The sequence below is a fragment of the Pezoporus wallicus genome, unplaced genomic scaffold, assembly GCF_028554395.1.
Source record: "Pezoporus wallicus isolate ANWC-B61680 ecotype Strahan unplaced genomic scaffold, APGP_CSIRO_Pwel_v1 contig_9675, whole genome shotgun sequence".
Classification (NCBI taxonomy): domain Eukaryota; kingdom Metazoa; phylum Chordata; class Aves; order Psittaciformes; family Psittacidae; genus Pezoporus; species Pezoporus wallicus.
In genome coordinates, this window is record NW_026639951.1 from 19,974 (window position 1) to 37,212 (window position 17,239).

The 17,239-nt window shown below is 61.5% G+C and overlaps 1 protein-coding gene across 13 annotated transcripts; it reads right to left on the reverse strand.

The window, feature by feature from the left end:
- Window positions 1–536: 536 nt before the first annotated feature.
- On the reverse strand, window positions 537–16,916 carry PCBP2 (poly(rC) binding protein 2). 13 transcript variants are annotated; one of them, XM_057417013.1, is made up of 16 exons: window positions 16,789–16,899; window positions 15,118–15,219; window positions 14,754–14,777; window positions 14,624–14,656; window positions 11,429–11,545; window positions 10,180–10,311; window positions 9,585–9,713; window positions 8,328–8,402; window positions 6,746–6,832; window positions 6,502–6,567; window positions 5,553–5,594; window positions 4,494–4,566; window positions 3,972–4,010; window positions 3,065–3,117; window positions 2,660–2,829; window positions 537–709 (listed from the first exon to the last, which is right to left on the reverse strand). In XM_057417013.1, exons 2-16 carry the CDS (start codon window positions 15,184–15,186, stop codon window positions 673–675), a joined length of 1,146 nt encoding a protein of 381 aa, XP_057272996.1. In that variant the 5' UTR covers window positions 15,187–15,219; window positions 16,789–16,899; the 3' UTR covers window positions 537–672. The 13 variants fall into 13 exon arrangements, with proteins under 13 accessions (XP_057272996.1, XP_057272999.1, XP_057273000.1 ...); XM_057417015.1 differs by lacking the exon at window positions 537–709 and adding an exon at window positions 1,544–1,943 and having other exon boundaries at window positions 16,789–16,916; XM_057417016.1 differs by lacking the exon at window positions 6,502–6,567 and having other exon boundaries at window positions 16,789–16,911.
- Between the last annotated feature and the right edge of the window lie 323 nt (window positions 16,917–17,239).

The following is a 17,239-nucleotide window of genomic DNA, read 5'->3' on the forward strand; positions in this document are numbered from 1 at the left end:
TGCTCTGGGGGGCAGGGCACACAGGGGTGCTCTGGGGGGCAGGGCACACAGGGGTGCTCTGGGGGGGGGCACACAGGTGGTGCTATGGGGGCACACAGGGGTGCTCTGGGGGGGGCAGGGCACACAGGGGTGCTCTGGGGGGGGGGGGCACACGGACAAAGCTCCCGTCCATCTTTTTATTAACTGCTTTTCCTGAAAAAGTCTCCTGCCGTTCCATGGAGCGAGGGCTCCCGTGCCCTGCCCTCCCCCCACATCCCCACCCCCCCCCTACCCCCCACCCCCCCCTCCCCCAGCGCCGGGGCACACGGGGGTGGGGGGGGGAAAGGAGGAAAACCAAAGAGAGGAGCATTGGGAGGAGAGAGAAGCTTTATAAAACTAAGATCTGGGCTCAGCGGGTGACCGGAGGAGTTAAAACGCTGATGCTTTGGGGGGGGGGGGGGGGGGGGGGGGGGGGGTAAAGGAGGGGAGGGGGATGGGGGATAAAGGAAGAGAAAAAAAAAAAAAAAAAAAAATCATCATCAAGAAACCAAGAGAAATCCCAAACAACTCAACCTGGTGAGTGGTGGAGAACCGGAAACCCAAAAATGTCCAAACTAAGGTTCTGGAAACCTGGGGCTGGCTCTAAAGGGGCTACACAGATGGATGGTGCGAGGCCGGGCTCCGCGGCGGGCCCTAGCTGCTTCCCATGCCCCCGGTCTCCGAGGAGAGCCTGCAACGAAGAAAAGGGCGTCAGAGTGGGGCTGGGGGGGGAAAGGGAAGGAGGAGCCCCATAGGGAGGTGCCCTGCGGGGGGGGAGCCCCATAGGGGGAAGTGGGGTACAAGGCAGAAGCAGCAAAGGGAGGGCAGCGGAACAAGGAGGGGGGGGCTCCAAGTGGGCTGGATCCAGAGGGAAGGGGGCGGGAGGAGGGCACCCAAAGCACCCTGGGGTGCAGCAGCGCAAGGGGAAGGAGGGAAAGGGTTGGAACCCCCCCATGGAGAGGGTTAAGGGGGGGCACACACGATGCAATTGGGGGGGATCCCCCCCAGCAAGCAGGGCCAGCACCAGCATCCCCAAACCTGCACCAAGCAGCCACCTCCCTGCTATTTAAAGGGGGGGGGGCACCGCACTAGGGGTGAAAGCACCCTACTATGGGCGATGGGGGCTCCCCCCCCGGCTCCCAACCCCCCCCCTCCCATAGCACAGATCTAGCAGAGCAGATTCTCACCGTGGCAACTTTATTACAGGGTACAGACATTCCAAGAGGATTAAATCCCGCCCCAAGTCGTTTATTCCATAACGACCCCCTCCCTCCACCCCCCCACCCCCCCCTCCACAAAGCACGATTGCAACTAAAAACTGGGAAGAAAGGAGAGGAAATCGTAAGGAAAAAAAGCTACAAGCCAGCAGGAGCAGGAGGAGTTAATGGCTCCCTAGGAGGGGAAATCATCTCTCCCCCGGCAAAACCCCCGGGGAGGGATGAGCACGGCCTCGCTCCAAAGAGGAAGAGGAGAAGCCAAAAAGGACCCAAGGCAGCGGGGAAAGGGCTTTTTCCCGGGTTCCCCTCGGGCTTCTCCAGCTGCTGGGGCTCTCAAGGCTCCAGCAGGCTCAGTAAGGAGCAAACCTCTGTTTTTCCGCTTTCAGTTTGTTAGGGGCACCCGGCACGGCCGGAGCCGAGGCGCCTTTAGCAGCAGAGACCACATTGAGAGCCAGGAGAGGGACGGGTTTCATGCCAAGCAGACTGGAGACACAGGGGGCACTCGGAAGAGGGTTGGGGAGGCTGACGGGTGCTTCGGAGGCCGCCGCTGCGGCGAGCGAGGGGGTGGTGGTGGTGGTGGTGGTGGTGGAGGAGGAGGAAGAAGAAGAAGAAGAAGAAGAAGGGGTGGAGGGTTGAGAGAGGTTGATGCTGAGGTGGTCAGGGGCCGTGGCGGAGGCTGCCTGGGAGGAGGGTTTAGCGCTTTCTAGACTGTAACAGAGCAGAAAAGGAACAAAAAAAAAAGACAAAAAAACCCAAAATCGACGGGTGGGTGGAAGGGCAACAGCAGGGAGGGAGCAGCACAGCACACACAGGGCCCAGCGCGGGGAACGGGGACCCCGTCGGGCCGGCCTCGCCTTAGGGACCCCCCATGGCGCTGGGGGCATCGACGCGAGGCAAAAAAGGAGGAGAGGAAAATCCCAGCGGGTCCTGGCATGGAGCTGGCAGCACGGAGCGGGGGGGGGCACGGCCCTGCCACGGGCCCTTCGCCTCCATCCAGAGCTCCAGGGGCTGGGAAGAGGGGAGGACGCGGCCTCGGCACGGCTGGGAGCACCCTGGGATCCTGGCATCCCGCAGTGGGATGCTTGGGATTGCCCAGGAGCTGGCTCAAGGAGGTGGGGGGGGGGGGGGGTCCCTTCCTCTATCACCCACCAAAGATCAGCCCTCACCACACAAGCACCGGATGGAAGCAGCACAGCCCTAAACCACCTTTATGGACCCTATTCCAAGCAGGTCCAGGCCCTTCCAGCTTCCCACAAGCTGGGAAGCGACAGCACGAGGAAAAACGGGACAGCACGAGAGGGAAGTGGGGGGGAAAGGGACCAAAAGCAGGAGAAGCAGGGATTTGGGACCACCGCATCCCCCCCCACCGTCACCCCAATGGTGCCAGTCCCTCCCAGGCCCCCGGGCCCGGTGCTGGCGCTCACCTGACATTGATTAGATACTGGGCCAAGCTGATGCTGGCGGCCGAGCCGGTGATGGTGACCTGGCGGTCGGTGGAGCCCTCCACGGGGTTGGCAATCTTGATCTGAGCCCCCGACATCTGACGGATCTCGTTGATCTTGGCGCCCTGGCGCCCGATGATGCAGCCAATCAACTGCGGGGGAAGCAGCTCCCGTTAGCATCCCAGAGCATCCAACACCCTCTTCCCCCCCACACCCCGGACCCCACTGGGCTCCATAGGCATCTCCCAAAGGGGGTTTCCTGCCCTAAAACGTGGCTGGAAACCCTAAGGGCTGAAGCCACAAGCTCCCCCCCCCCGCCCCGTTGGAAGGGCAGATCCCCATGGCTAAAGGAGGAAGCAGGGGGCTGGATCCCACCGGGATACTCACATCATTTGGAATGGTGAGTTCGTGAGAGGTGGTTTGAGCGGAGGCATCCAAACCTGCTCGGGAGACAGGGAGAAAGCGGCAGAGGTTGAGGGGGGCAGCACCCACGGACCCACGGCTGCTGCGGCCTCGGGGCTCCCTCGGAGGTGGATTCAAGACCGGAGGGCAAGGGCAGAGCTGTGAGTTACTGCACCCTCCCCACGCCTCCTGCTGCGTGTCCGTGTCGTGTCCCCATCCCCAGCTCTCTCCCCATTGCATCCCTGTGCCCTCATTCCATGGCACCACAGATGCTCCTCGCAGGCAGGGCAGGCGCCCAGCAATGTGCTCGTGCTGCTCCATCACCAGCTTTGAAGGGCTACGCTACCCCCTGCGCTCCTCCTCCTCATCCTCCTCCTCCTCACCACCACAGCCCCACGCCGGCCAGTGGAGCTCCACATGGGTCATAAATGGGGTCTTAAGGGTTTTAAAGACTTTTTTCTCCCCCCTTTCCCAGCTCATTCCCTGCTACAGGGAGAGGTGGGAGGCTCCAGCCCTCACCCCAGGGCTATGGGGGGGGGGGTGGAAGCAGTGTGGGGACACAACCTGGGTGTCCCCCCTTTGCCACCAGCAGTAAGTGCAGGCAAATGGCTCCAGCAGCTCCTTGGGCACGGGGTGGGGGGGAACTGCTCCCCCTCAGCACAAGGCTGAGGGTAAAAGGAGGGGGCTCGAGGCCTCCACCGAGCCCTGCTGCTCTCCACTGAGTCCCTGCACTGCCAGGGGGTACTTCCAAGCCCGTCTAAAGCTCCCCTGAACCCCCCTTTTCCCCTCCCATCCGTGCACAAAGGCGGGGGGTGTTTAAGAGGGAGCAGGAGACCCCAGGCAGGATCCATACACGAGAGAATAACTACACATTTTGGTGTTCAATCATTACCCCAATAGCCTTTCACCTCTGGAGAGCTGGATTCAATGCCTGTCAAGATACAAGGGACAATGAGTTTCGGCCGTCTCCAGCTGAGAGCCCCAAGTGGGTATTTTAGCCACCTTAGCAGATCTACAGCAGATTTTGGGGGGTATGGGGGGGGCACAACTCAACAGTTGCCTGCTCAGGACTGGAGCAGCCAGAGGGGAATGAGGGGGTGCTGCAGGTCCGGGGAGGGGGGGGCTCCAAATGAATCGGCAGAGCTGTGGAGGATGAGGGTGAAGAGGAAGGGCAGCAGCACGGAGGCCCTGCCTGCTCGGCGGTTGCTTCTCGGTGGTGTTCTGCCTCTTACCCCCCTGTGGCCCCCCCAGAGGCCGGTACCAAAGTCACCCCCAGGCCAGGCTGAGCTGGAAGGGGGGGGGGGGGAATATGGAGGAGGGGGGGGGCACGTTTGGTTTTGGGCTGTTTGTGAGGCCCCGTGCCGAGGAGCCTGAGCCACGCTTAGCACACGTAAGAGAGAAGGAGTTTCCATACCACTGAATCCAGTGTTGCCATGAGACATTGGAAAGGGTGACTGTTGCATTGCCAACTGGTGCAGCTTGGTCAGCTAGAGGAGGAGGAGGGGAAGACAAGAGAGAGAAAGGCTGATGTTAGCCATTTCCCAAGCCCGGGGGAGGCGGGGAGGGGGACAGGACTCCGCACATCAACACAGACACTGCCAGTGGCACCGGGCCCCCCTCCCCGGCCCCATGGAGGGGGCAGGCTCCAGGCCAAGGTGGGCTGGGGAGGGCTGTGCCCACCCCCTGGTGAAGCGAGGCGGGAGAGGAGCTCAGGGACAGAAGCAGAGAGGAGAGGGCAGGGTCTGCCCCGCGCCATGCAGGGAGCAGCGAGGAGGGGGACGGGGGGGATGTGGGGATGGAGACCGGCTCGGTCCAGCCGCCAGAGAAGCTCTTTTATAGCCCAGCTTCTTTCTAAGCCCTTCTCCTCCCTGGCCTGGTTGTGTCCAAACCCCCCCCCCTCCCCAGTGACTGCTCTAAGGGTGCCAGGAGCAGAGATCAGCCCTACGGGATGAGCATGGTGCCGAGGATGGTGGTGGCCAACAGCGCCGGTGGGAATGCCAAAGGGTCCCCCCCCCACAAGCAGGCTGGGGACAGCCTGGGCTGGGCCCAAACCCCCCCTTTTCCTTGTCCCCAAGTGCCTCGGGAGAGCCACCAAGACAGTGACCCATGGGGTGCTGGTCTGGCTTCCTCCCGAGGGGCTGCGTGCCCGGTTTAAGGAGGGGGGGGGCAAAGGAGAAGCTGGAGCTGGTGTGAAATGGCCAAGCTGGGAAGAGGGAAGGGGGGGGAAAAAAATGACATCTGGGAGCAGGGAGAGGGGAGGAAAGTGTCAGAAAGGGGGCGAGGGAAGGCAAAAGGAGGGACCTGAGGCCAGGTGAAGCTGGCTGCAGGAGGGTGAGCTTTTTTGGGGGGGAAAGCTCAGCTCAGATCATTCAGCCCCAACGGCTCGAGTCGAGAGAGCACGGAGAACGTTTTGGAACGGGGGGAGGAGGAAAAGGGGTGCATTTTAGGACAAGAAGTTGTAAACAAAACTTACATCTGGCTGTGGAATGGCATACTGTCCTTGAATGGTATAGGCCTACAAAAAGGAGGAAAACAGTCCTATTAACAACCATCGGACAGCCACCCAGGGACAGACAGATTTCAACTAGCCAGGAAGTCAGAGAGCCAAGTGGAGAGTTCTCCGGGGCGAGGGAAGTGGGGCAGGGAGAGGCAGGGGACGGATCAATGCTGGAACAAGCAGTTTCTAGCCTCAAATTGGCCTCGAGGTGGCGTTTTGGGGCGGGAATGGCCAGTTTTGGTTGCCGTCCCCCCCAAAAAAAAAAAAAAAAAAAAAAAAAACCAAAAACAAAAAAAAAAAACAAAAACAAAACAGCAAAGTGGCAGACAAAAAAAAAAATTAAAAAAAAATCAAAAGAGAAGACGACACAACGGGCTGGGATCTTGATGAAGATGTTATGGTGTGGTGGAGTCCAACAATGCTTCTAGCCCTGCGCCCCCCCCTCGCCGACAGGGGAAGAGCTCCAAGACCCCAACCAGCCCTGCTTAGCTCCTGGCCCCCTCCTCGGCCCGGCCCAAAGAAACCTCCACCCCCCCCACCAACCCCCCTCCAATGCCAATTCCAAAAAAAAATTCCCAATCCGAGTCCTCTCGTCACTTCCACACCTAGGAAACGTCGCCGGGCAAGCTAGAGGCAATGCTGGAGCTGGCTACTGATGCTAGACAAGGCAAAAGAGAGGCATTCGGGTCGGGGGGGGGGGACGGGGGGGACGAGGCTGAGCGCCTGACCTGCCACAATTCCATGTCTTGAGGTTAAGGGACAGCCACAGACTTCAGATGCCTCCTGAAGCTACCCAGAAAGGAGGAGTCACTGGCTGGGGCCTGGCTGGCTAAGTCTTATGGGTGGGTTGGAGGGGGCCGGGCAGGTTGGGGATGGGTGGGAGAGGAGGGGGAGAGGGGGGTACACAGCCTCACTTCCAGGTCACCGGAAGAACTGCAGCCCAGGCTGGAATTGGCCCAAGTTCGTTGCCATGCAGTGGCTGCCGGGTGGCCTGCGTGAGGAGAGGTTGGTGGGCTCAGAGTCCAGTTCCCAGTGGACAGGAGTCCACAGCACAAAAGCCACCGGGATGACGGGGTTTTTGGGGGACGGGGACGGGGATGCCACCCTTGTTGGCAGTCTCAGAGAGGCCAAGGATTGAACAGGCCGTGGAGACTGAACTCCCCTCTCACCTCCTGAGGTGGTCCCTCCAAGTCAGTGTTGAGGCACAAGGTTGGGGCGGTGGGGGGGTAGTTCGCAGTGCCGCTGCTGTACCTGTCCTGTGGATAAATTAGAGGACTTCAGTCTCCAGGGCTGTCAATCCGAAACCTTCCGCTAACACCAAAGTCACATCGACACTTGAGCTCTGCTGGTCGAGGGCTAAACCTGCTCTAAAAGCACGGCTCTGAGCTGCAAAGACAGAGACGCGACACCACCGGGAGCGGGGCCCGGGCGGCTGCATCGGCCTGGCCGAAGGGGAACAGGGATGGAAGAGGAGGAAAAGGGGGGAGAAGACAAGGGGGAAAGGGAGGGAAGAGATGCGTGGCCATGGGAAGCCTGCTCCTCACTGCTCTAATGGGGAAGGCGGGGGGGGGGAACACACGGTACAGACCCCCCCTGCCAAGGGGCTCGGGGGGGGCACACACACACAGGGATGTACCGGCCAGAGCAGGCGCATCCCCCGGGGTGCAGAGCGGCAGGAGAAGCTCTCGGAGAGGTGGGAAGGGGCTGACCGGGATCGGGAAGGGGAGGAGGAAGAGGCAGGGAGGGTGACGGGGTTGGGGAGGGGGAGGCCAATGCGAGGAGGTCCCCAAATCAAGCGTGGCACCAGCCTGGCGAGGGGCTGGGGGGGAGCAGAGTCAGGGCTGGCTCGGTGGTGGGGGGGGGGGGGAGGCCGGCAGCAGCTACCCCATTCCCTGCCTCTGGAATGCCAATAGCAGCCCCCGGGGCTGGCTCAGGGCTCCAGGCCGTGCCGGAGCCCATCCCAAGGGATCTCCCTGCCAGCGGATGCGTCTGCACCAGTATCCGTGGGGTCTGTGCCTCCCAAAGCCTTAAGGCAACCCTGAGAACTGCAGGGTGGGGAGTGCATCACCCACACCCGGGCCTGAGCCTCCTGCCTTGCCCAGCAGCCTGGACCTCCCCCCCCCAGCAGCACCCCCCACCCCAAAGAGGGCCGGGGGGGTCAGGGCCTTACAGCAGACAGGACCCAAGGGAGCCCGTGCAGGTAGCAGCGGCTCCCTGGCCCAGCTCCATCCCCACCTCACCTGATGCCTACTCCTATCTGCACCCTCCCCTCGAGCGAGACGAAGCCTTTCCGCACCCAAACCCGACCCCACAACACGAGGGGCCTTTGCACCCCAAAACACCCCCCCCCCTCATGCCCCCCCCCAAACCCCTCAGGGCCGGTCACCCACACCAGGTCACACCGAGGCCTCGGAGCCAGCCCCAGGGATGGGGCAGAGCCTGCATTTGGCCGCTGGAATTTTGGCCTGATCCAATTCCCCCTCTGCTGCCACCACGCGGGGCTTTGGGGTGCTGTGGCTGGCTCAGCGCAGGGCTCTTTGCCAGCTCCTCTTACCCCCCACATCAGCCCTTTCGGGCCCCCCCCCCATCCCGCCCCTGCCCTCATCCCTCCCTGGAGCAGGCTCTGGGAGGCTCAGGCCGGTGGGTGACAGGCCCGTGGAGCAGCCGACGTGCACTGGCCACGGTGAGACCCCCCCAGTCCCATCCCATCCCATCCCAGCCCACACCCCGGGAGCAGAGCAGAGGCCTTACCTGACCGCCTGCAAAGATGACAGGAGAGGTGGATGGCTTGGGCCGGTACGGGATGGTGACACCCTTCGGGGGAGACTGGGGACAGGCAGAGAGCAGAGTCACACAGAGCGGCACCGCAGCGGCCATGCCCCCCCTGCCCTGCACAGCATGGCTGGGCTCTGGGCTCAGCATCAGCCCTTTGGGAGGGAGCAAAACCACCCCATTCCTTCCCCATGCTGGGAATGGGACTGAGGGAGGACACCCAAGAACCAAAGAGGGTGACATGGGGCAGCAGGACACTGTACCCCGCACACAGATGCTCTGCTTCGGGTTCTTAAGCCAGCCCTTTGGGAGGGAGCAGAGCATCCCATTCCTGCCCCATGCTGGCAATGGGACTGAGGGAGGACACCCAAGGAGCAGAGAGGGTACAGAGGATGCTGAACCCTGCCCATTCAAGCTCTGCTTTGGGCTCAAAACCAGCCCTCTGGGAGGAGGCAGCGCAACCCCGTTCCTTCCCCATGCTGGGCATGGGACTGAGGGAGGACACCCAAGGAGTACTGAGGGTGACAAGGGACAGCAGGAGGACACCCAAGGAGCACTGAGGGTGACAAGGGACAGGAGGAGGACACCCAAGGAGCACAGAGGCTGACGAGGGACAGCAGGAGGACACCCAAGGAGCACTGAGGGTGACAAGGGACAGCAGGAGGACACCCAAGGAGCACAGAGGCTGACGAGGGACAGCAGGAGGACACCCAAGGAGCACTGAGGGTGACAAGGGACAGCAGGAGGACACCCAAGGAGCACTGAGGGTGACAAGGGACAGGAGGAGGACACCCAAGGAGCACAGAGGCTGACGAGGGACAGCAGAATGCTGCTGTGTACAACAATGCTCTGCTTTGGGTTCAAAATCAGCCCTCTGAGAGGAGGCAGAGCAACCCCATTCCTTCCCCATGCTGGGCAAGGGACTGAGGGAGGACACCAAAGGAGCAGAGAGGACGTCAGGGACAGCAGGAGGACACCCAAGGAGCAGGGACAGCAAGACCCCGCTGCTCCAGGCAGCTCTAGAGGCCTGGCTCAACACTGGTTTAAGCCTCACCTGGAGAAAGGAGGCTGTAATCCCCACTATCCCTTTATCCCCCCCCATTTGTCCCTCCTCAGCGTTTTCCACTCGCCAGGAGGGCTGCAGCTCAGCGAGGGCAGGAGGGATCCCTGCATTCCCAACGGGACACAGCCAGCTCCGGCAGGGGGAGGTGGGAGGGCAGGAAGGGGGGGCCCTACCTCCAGCATGACGACGCAGATCTGTTTGACACACTCGATGATGGACTGTGGGATCCCAGCGATGGTGATGGCTCGCTCGGTGGAGTTGGGCAGCATGTCCCCGGCCACCTGGACCTGTGCCCCCGTGCTCTGGCCAGAGGTAAAAATAGGCTGTGAGGGCCTGGGGAGGGCTGTGACCTCAGCAGCAAAGCCTGCAGCAGGGTTATACATAGCCAGCCCCCCCTCCCAGCATCAAAATCCTTTAATCCTAGCTGGAAATTATTTGGGAGCCCGGGGCAGGAGAGGAGGGTCTGGGTGCAGCAGGGCAGAGTTAACCCATCACAGCCCAGGGGGGGCAGGGACCAGGGTTAAATGGCACCCACTGAGGCCTGGAAGCGTGATCCCTCCTTCCAACAAGTGGGAAAACACTGGAGAGAGGGAGAAACCAAGAGCCCTGGGAAAGCAGGGAGCAGGAATCCAGTGCTGGGAAGGGGAGGGTCTGCCCCAGGCTCGGTTTCACCAGCACTAAAAATACAAAGAGCTCCCAAGGAGCGATGCCAGGCTGGGGCTGGGGCATGGATTGATCCCTCGGGGCGCCCTGGAATTCCACACGCACCTCTCGGATCTCCTTGATCTTGCAGCCTCCCTTGCCAATGAGGGACCCGCACTGGCTGGCGGGCACCACGAGCCGCAGGGTGACCGGGGGCCGGCTGGCGGCCGTGCTGTTGGTCATGGAGCTGCTGATGTCCTGCGGGAGGGAAGAGGAGGCACTCACAGGGATGTGGGGGGGAGGAAATGATCCTGGCACCACAGCCCAGGTCAAGGTGACCCTGGGCATATCCCGGCCCTGTTCCCAGGAATGGCATGGGAAGGATGGATGCAGCAGCCAAGTTCTGTGTTGTCTGCGTGGAAAGGGGGGGTTTAACTTCTCCCCCCAGCCCAGTGGCAATGGGGGGGGGGGGGGGGACATCCCATCATCCCACATGGGAACGGGCTGTGCTGGAGCTCCGCATTCCCGGCACCGGGATCAGAGCAGGAGCAGGCAGGGGAGAACAGGCCTGGCACGGGTGGCAGCCGTCATGTGCTGAAGGGGGAGGAGGCACAAGGCCATGGCTCAGACCTAAAATAAAGCTTTAACTCCGAGCGCAGCGCTTGGAATGTGGGAGCTGGGATGGGACCGGGAGCACTTGGAAATCTCCAGCGCTTGGGATACAGCACAAACAGCTCCTGTTGGGCAGCAGTGAGGCCCCGGGGCCACCTCCTCCATTGGGAAGGATCCCAAATCCAACTGAAAACAGGGTTTTCACCCCCAGAAGCAAGGTGAGGGCTGTGGGGCTCAGCCCCAGGTCAAGAACGCTCCCGCCTTCCAAAGGATGTGGAGCGGGATGGAAGCTCAATACCATCACCCTGAGCAGGCTCTAACGCCCGGATCCAGGTTATCCAGGCCCAGCATCCCTCCTGGAAGTCGATTCAACAGGAGCAGGGGCACGACGCAGCTCCGCACCCCCAGGCCCCCTCCTCGGCAGGGCTGGAGCAGAGGTGCAGCGGAAGGGAATCATCCTCCTGCGCAGGGGATGAGCCAAGCCAGGGCATTCCCGGCCCTGCTCCCTCTGGAGCTCTGGGGTGTTTCCAGGCCAGGAACATCCCTGTGGATCCCAGCCCTCAACCACTTAGGGCACCCAGGGAGGGGTCATCCCTGGTCCAAGCTGGCAGCAGAGCAAAGATGAGGCCCCACAGGGACAACAGCGGCTCATGCAGAACGAGCCCATCCCACTGCTCATCCCTAGGGAATGAGCTTCCTGCGTGCTCCGGGGCGGATCCAAGGGGATACTCATCCAGGGAAGGGCTGGAGGCTGCACACTCACCTCTTCCAGTTTGTCAATGATCATGGCAAAAGCTTTGAAGATGGCATTGGTGGGGCCAGCGAGGGTGATGATCCGCTCGGGACAATTCCCTTCGGAGATGTTGATGCGGGCACCGCTCTGCGGGAAGAGGAGCCCTCAGCACCCCGGGATCCCAAGGGATTCCCAGCCAGGGACAGACCCTCCCTTGCTTGGGGCAGGGGGGATCCATCAGGAGTCCCCACAGAGAAGAACCCTCCCTCCATCGCTCAGTTGGGTATGGAGCCCGCAGCGCTTCCCACAGTGAGGAATCCTCTGGGTTCAGCCCACATCCAGCAGGATTCCCTCAACAGTGCTAAAAGCTCCCCTGCTCTGTTCAGTGTGGATCCATCCAGATTCCCGCCACTGCTAAATCCTCCCTCACTCTGTTCAGCATGGATCCTTCAGGATGCCCACCCATGATCCATCCTCCCTTGCTCTGTTCAGCATGGATCCCTCAGGATGCCCACCCATGATCCATCCTCCCTCACTGTTCAGCATGGATCCCTCAGGATGCCCACCCATGATCCATCCTCCCTTGCTCTGTTCAGCATGGATCCCTCAGTATTGTCACCCGTGATCCATCCTCCCTCACTCTGTTCAGCATGGATCCCTCAGTATTGTCACCCGTGATCCACCCTCCCTCGCTGTTCAGCATGGATCCCTCATGACTCCCACCTGTGATCTATCCTCTCTTGCTCTGTTCAGCATGGATCCCTCAGGATGCCCACCCCTGATCCATCCTCCCTCACTCTGTTCAGCATGGATCCCTCAGGATTGTCACCCGTGATCCACCCTCCCTCACTCTGTTCAGCATGGATCCCTCAGGATGCCCACCCGCGATCCATCCTCCCTTGCTCTGTTCAGCATGGATCCCTCATGACTCCCACCCGTGATCCATCCTCCCTTGCTCTGTTCAGCATGGATCCCTCATGACTCCCACCCATGATCCATCCTCCCTCACTGTTCAGTATGGATCCCTCATGACTCCCACCCGTGATCCATCCTCCCTTGCTCTGTTCAGAGTGGATCCCTCAGGATGCACACCCATGATCCATCCTCCCTCACTGTTCAGCATGGATCCCTCATGACTCCCACCCATGATCCATCCTCCCTCACTGTTCAGCATGGATCCCTCATGACTCTCACCCCTGATCCATCCTCCCTCACTTTTCAGCATGGATCCCTCATGACTCTCACCCCTGATCCATCCTCCCTCACTGTTCAGTATGGATCCCTCATGACTCCCACCCATGATCCATCCTCCCTCACTGTTCAGTATGGATCCCTCATGACTCCCACCCATGATCCATCCTCCCTCACTGTTCAGCATGGATCCCTCATGACTCCCACCCGTGATCCATCCTCCCTCACTGTTCACTATGGAACACTCAGGATGCCCACCCATGATCCATCCTCCCTCACTCTGTTCAGCATGGATCCCTCAGGATGCCCACCATGATCCATCCTCCCTTGCTCTGTTCAGCATGGATCCCTCATGACTCCCACCCATGATCCACCCTCCCTCACTCTGCTCAGCATGGATCCCTCAGGATGCACACCCATGATCCATCCTCCCTCTGTTCAGCATGGATCCCTCAAGATGCACACCCATGATCCATCCTCCCTTGCTCTGTTCAGGATGGATCCCTCAGGATGCCCACCATGATCCATCCTCCCTCACTCTGCTCAGCATGGATCCCTCATGACTCTCACCCCTGATCCATCCTCCCTCACTGTTCAGCATGGATCCCTCAGGATGCCCACCCCTGATCCACCCTCCCTTGCTCTGTTCAGCATGGATCCCTCATGACTCCCACCCATGATCCATCCTCCCTCACTGTTCAGTATGGATCCCTCAGGATGCCCACCCCGATCCATCCTCCCTTGCTCTGTTCAGCATGGATCCCTCAGGATGCCCACCCGTGATCCATCCTCCCTCACTGTTCAGTATGGATCCCTCAGGATGCCCACCCATGATCCATCCTCCCTTGCTCTGTTCAGCATGGATCTCTCAGGATGCACACCCGTGATCCATCCTCCCTTGCTCTGTTCAGCATGGATCCCTCAGGATGCACACCCCTGATCCATCCTCCCTGTTCAGTATGGATCCCTCATGACTCCCACCCGTGATCCATCCTCCCTTGCTCTGTTCAGCATGGATCCCTCATGACTCCCACCCGTGATCCATCCTCCCTTGCTCTGTTCAGCATGGATCCCTCAGGATGCCCACCCGTGATCCATCCTCCCTCACTCTGTTCAGCATGGATCCCTCAGGATGCCCACCCCTGATCCATCCTCCCTCACTGTTCAGTATGGATCCCTCAGGATGCCCACCCATGATCCATCCTCCCTCACTGTTCAGTATGGATCCCTCATGACTCCCACCCATGATCCACCCTCCCTCACTGTTCAGTATGGATCCCTCAGGATGCCCACCCATGATTTATCCTCCCTCACTGTTCACTGGATTCAGCATGGATCCATCCTCCCCTCTGCTCAGCATGGATCCCTCAGGATGCACACCCATGATCCATCCTCCCTCACTTTTCAGCATGGATCCCTCATGACTCTCACCCCTGATCCATCCTCCCTCACTTTTCAGCATGGATCCCTCATGACTCTCACCCCTGATCCATCCTCCCTCACTTTTCAGCATGGATCCCTCATGACTCCCACCCATGATCCATCCTCCCTCACTTTTCAGCATGGATCCCTCATGACTCCCACCCATGATCCATCCTCCCTCACTTTTCAGCATGGATCCCTCATGACTCTCACCCCTGATCCATCCTCCCTCACTGTTCAGCATGGATCCCTCATGACTCCCACCCCTGATCCATCCTCCCTCACTGTTCAGCATGGATCCCTCATGACTCCCACCCCTGATCCATCCTCCCTCACTGTTCAGCATGGATCCCTCATGACTCCCACCCCTGATCCACCCTCCCTCGCTCCGTTCAGCGTGGATCCCTCCGGATCCCCAGCCGTGCTCCCTCCTCCTCGCACCGCCTCAGCATTCCCCTCACTGATCCCTCCTCCCTGCCTCGCCTCCCTCGGGATTCCCTGCTGTGATCCCTCCCGGCAGCCATCTTCTCCGGCCCCGCTTCCCGCCGGCTCTGCCTTCCCTTCCCAGCCTGCCCCGCGCGGCGCCGCCGCGATTCCCATTTCCCGACTCACCTCCTCCCGCATCTTCTTCACGGATTCCCCCTTCTGTGCCGGGAGAGAGAAGGGAAAAGGCGTCAGGGGCTGGGGGGGGCACCGGGAAGGAGGCGGGGGGGCAGGGATCGGGGCTTTGCTGCTCACTTACCTTCCCAATGATGCTTCCCACCTCCTGGCATGGAAACAAAAGCAGGAATTACTCAGTGCTTCCCAAACTCCGGGTGTTCCGAGCTTAAACAAATCCCTTCAGGAGCCCAAACGTGTTCCTCAGCACCTCAGCCCCCCCCCCCCCCCAACTCAACTCCATGCTCCCAAAGCTCCTGCCCTGCTTCCCAAAGCCGGGATTTTTATTGCTGCCCCAAGCCCTGCTGAGCTGCCCAGGAGGCAGCCAGGTGCCAAGACCACATTCCCGACATTCCCAAGCCCGCAGCCAGCTCCAAGGCGTCCAAGCGAGGCGGATTCGGTGCCGGGGCGGCCGGGACGGGGCATTCCCCCATCCCACAGGCACGTACCTTCCCGTGCATGAGCAGCCGGATGGTGAGCGTCACATTTAAACCTCCTTCAATGACCCCGGTGTCCATCTCGAGCCGGGCTTTGGTCACTGCTGAGCGGAGCTACAGGGAAGACAGGGGTGGATTGAGGGCTCGTCCCAACCCTTCCCTGCCGTTCCGGAGCCATCCCATGGGATTGGAGCCTCTCTGTGCCTCCTTCTCCTTCCTCAACACCCACCCCCCCCACGGCGGGTGTGGGGATGCTCCTCTCCCAGCGGCGATGGGCAGAGCTGATCCACAGCGATCCCGGCTCCTGCCTGGCATCTTCCCGGCCTCAATTCCACCCGGATCCAGCTCCAGTGGGGCCTCTCAGCCCCTGCCCTCCTCCAGAGGCTTCCCCAGCTCCAAAGAACTCCAAACCCTTCATCTAGACCAGGAGTTTTCCTCCCCCTGCACCAACAAACCCCCATTTCCTGCTGGCTTTACCCCATCTGGGGACGAGAAACCCGGAATTCCCAACTTTTCCCTGTGCCGGGAATGCTTTTCCAGCCCCGGGGCCGAGCTGCTTTACTCCAAGCAGATAAAGCCACATGAGCACACGATCAGGTTTCAACCAACGTGTGCCCCCCCCCCCCTCTTCCCCCGCTTGGAAAACACAGGGATCGGGCCCCAGTTGAACTGGGAATTCCATTAAACTTCCTACAGCCCCGGCTTCTCCTCCAGGCCTTGTTTACCCAAGCCCCAAGGATCCAGCGGGATCCAGCCCATCGTGCTCCGGGTTAACGCTCTTATTGAGGAGGGAGCCACAGGCACAAACCGGGGCTCAACCTCCATAAACCCGGCCGGAATTCCCACTTTGGGAAGCGGCTCTCAGGAGCCGAGCCCGGCAGCCATAGGGGGAAGAGGGAAGGAAGAGGTGAAGTCGGAGCTGGGCTGCTCAGGAGCATGGGAGCCGCGGATCCCGGTCCCATTCCCGGCCCGCTGCCCATGGGCATTGCTCGGTGATCCCGGCGCTTCCTTCCCATCCCAAAGCGCCGGGGGGGGGGGAGGCAAAGGGGGAAGCGGAGCCGCGGCGGGAGCCGGCGCTCTGATCCCGGCTTCCCTGCGGGAAAACGGCCCCCGAGCAGCTCCGTACCCGCTCCCGGGACCATAACGGGGGGAAGCAGAGGGAAGGCGGCTCCGATCCCGGCTCCGAACCGGGACTGGGGGGGGGGGGGGAAGAAAGGGAACGGAACCGAGCCCCGAGCGCGGCCACATCCGGATGGCGGCGCTGAACCAGGCCCGGGCCGGGGGGGGGGGGGGGGGGGGACCGGGAAGTCCCGGAGCGGCTCAGGCCGGAGGGAACCGGAGCCGCAAACCGGGCCTGGGAGGGGGGAGGGGAACAGACCCCCCCCGCGATGGCGGCAAAACCGGGCCCGGTGAGGAGAAAAAAATTCAAAATAACAATAAAAAAAGTGAAAAATGGGAAAAAAAGAAAAAAAAAAAGAAACAGTGGGGAAAAAAGCAAAATAAAACAAAAAAAAAGGAAAAAATCACGGCCCCCCCCCCGCCCCCCCCCCTTCGGTACCGGTGGGAGCGGCCGGAGCGGGGTACGCGAGGCCGAGGCTTCGTCGATGCGGCGGGAGAAGGGAGCGGATGGAGGGGGGAAAGCGGGCAAACGGGGAGAGGAGACGGGATGGGGGTCGGGCCTACCTGGAGCAGCGCCGGTAACGGCGGCGGGAGAAGGGCGCTGCGGGCGGAGCGGGAGCGGGAGGAGGAGGAGGAGGAAGAGGAGGAGGAGGAGGAGGGAGGGGAGGAGGGGAGGGAAGGTGGGGGGGGGCGGCGGCGGGAGCGGCGGACGCGGCGGGAGCGGCGGCGCTGCTCGAGCTGCGGCGGCCGCGGCGGCTCTGGGCGGGGGCGGCGGCGGCGGCGCGATTTACACCCGGCCCGACCCGGAAACGGACGTACCAACGAGGCGAGGCGGGGCGGGGACAGAGCGGGCACCGAGCCCCGCCCCCAGCACCACCGAGACCGCGAGGGGAGAGGCAGAGCGGCAGCGGGGGAGCGGGGGGCGCTGCGGCGGAGCGGAGGACTGAGGGGAGGGGGCAAAGGGGCAAGGAGAGGGGAGAGGGGGGCGATAACGGGGGCGATAACGGGGTATAAA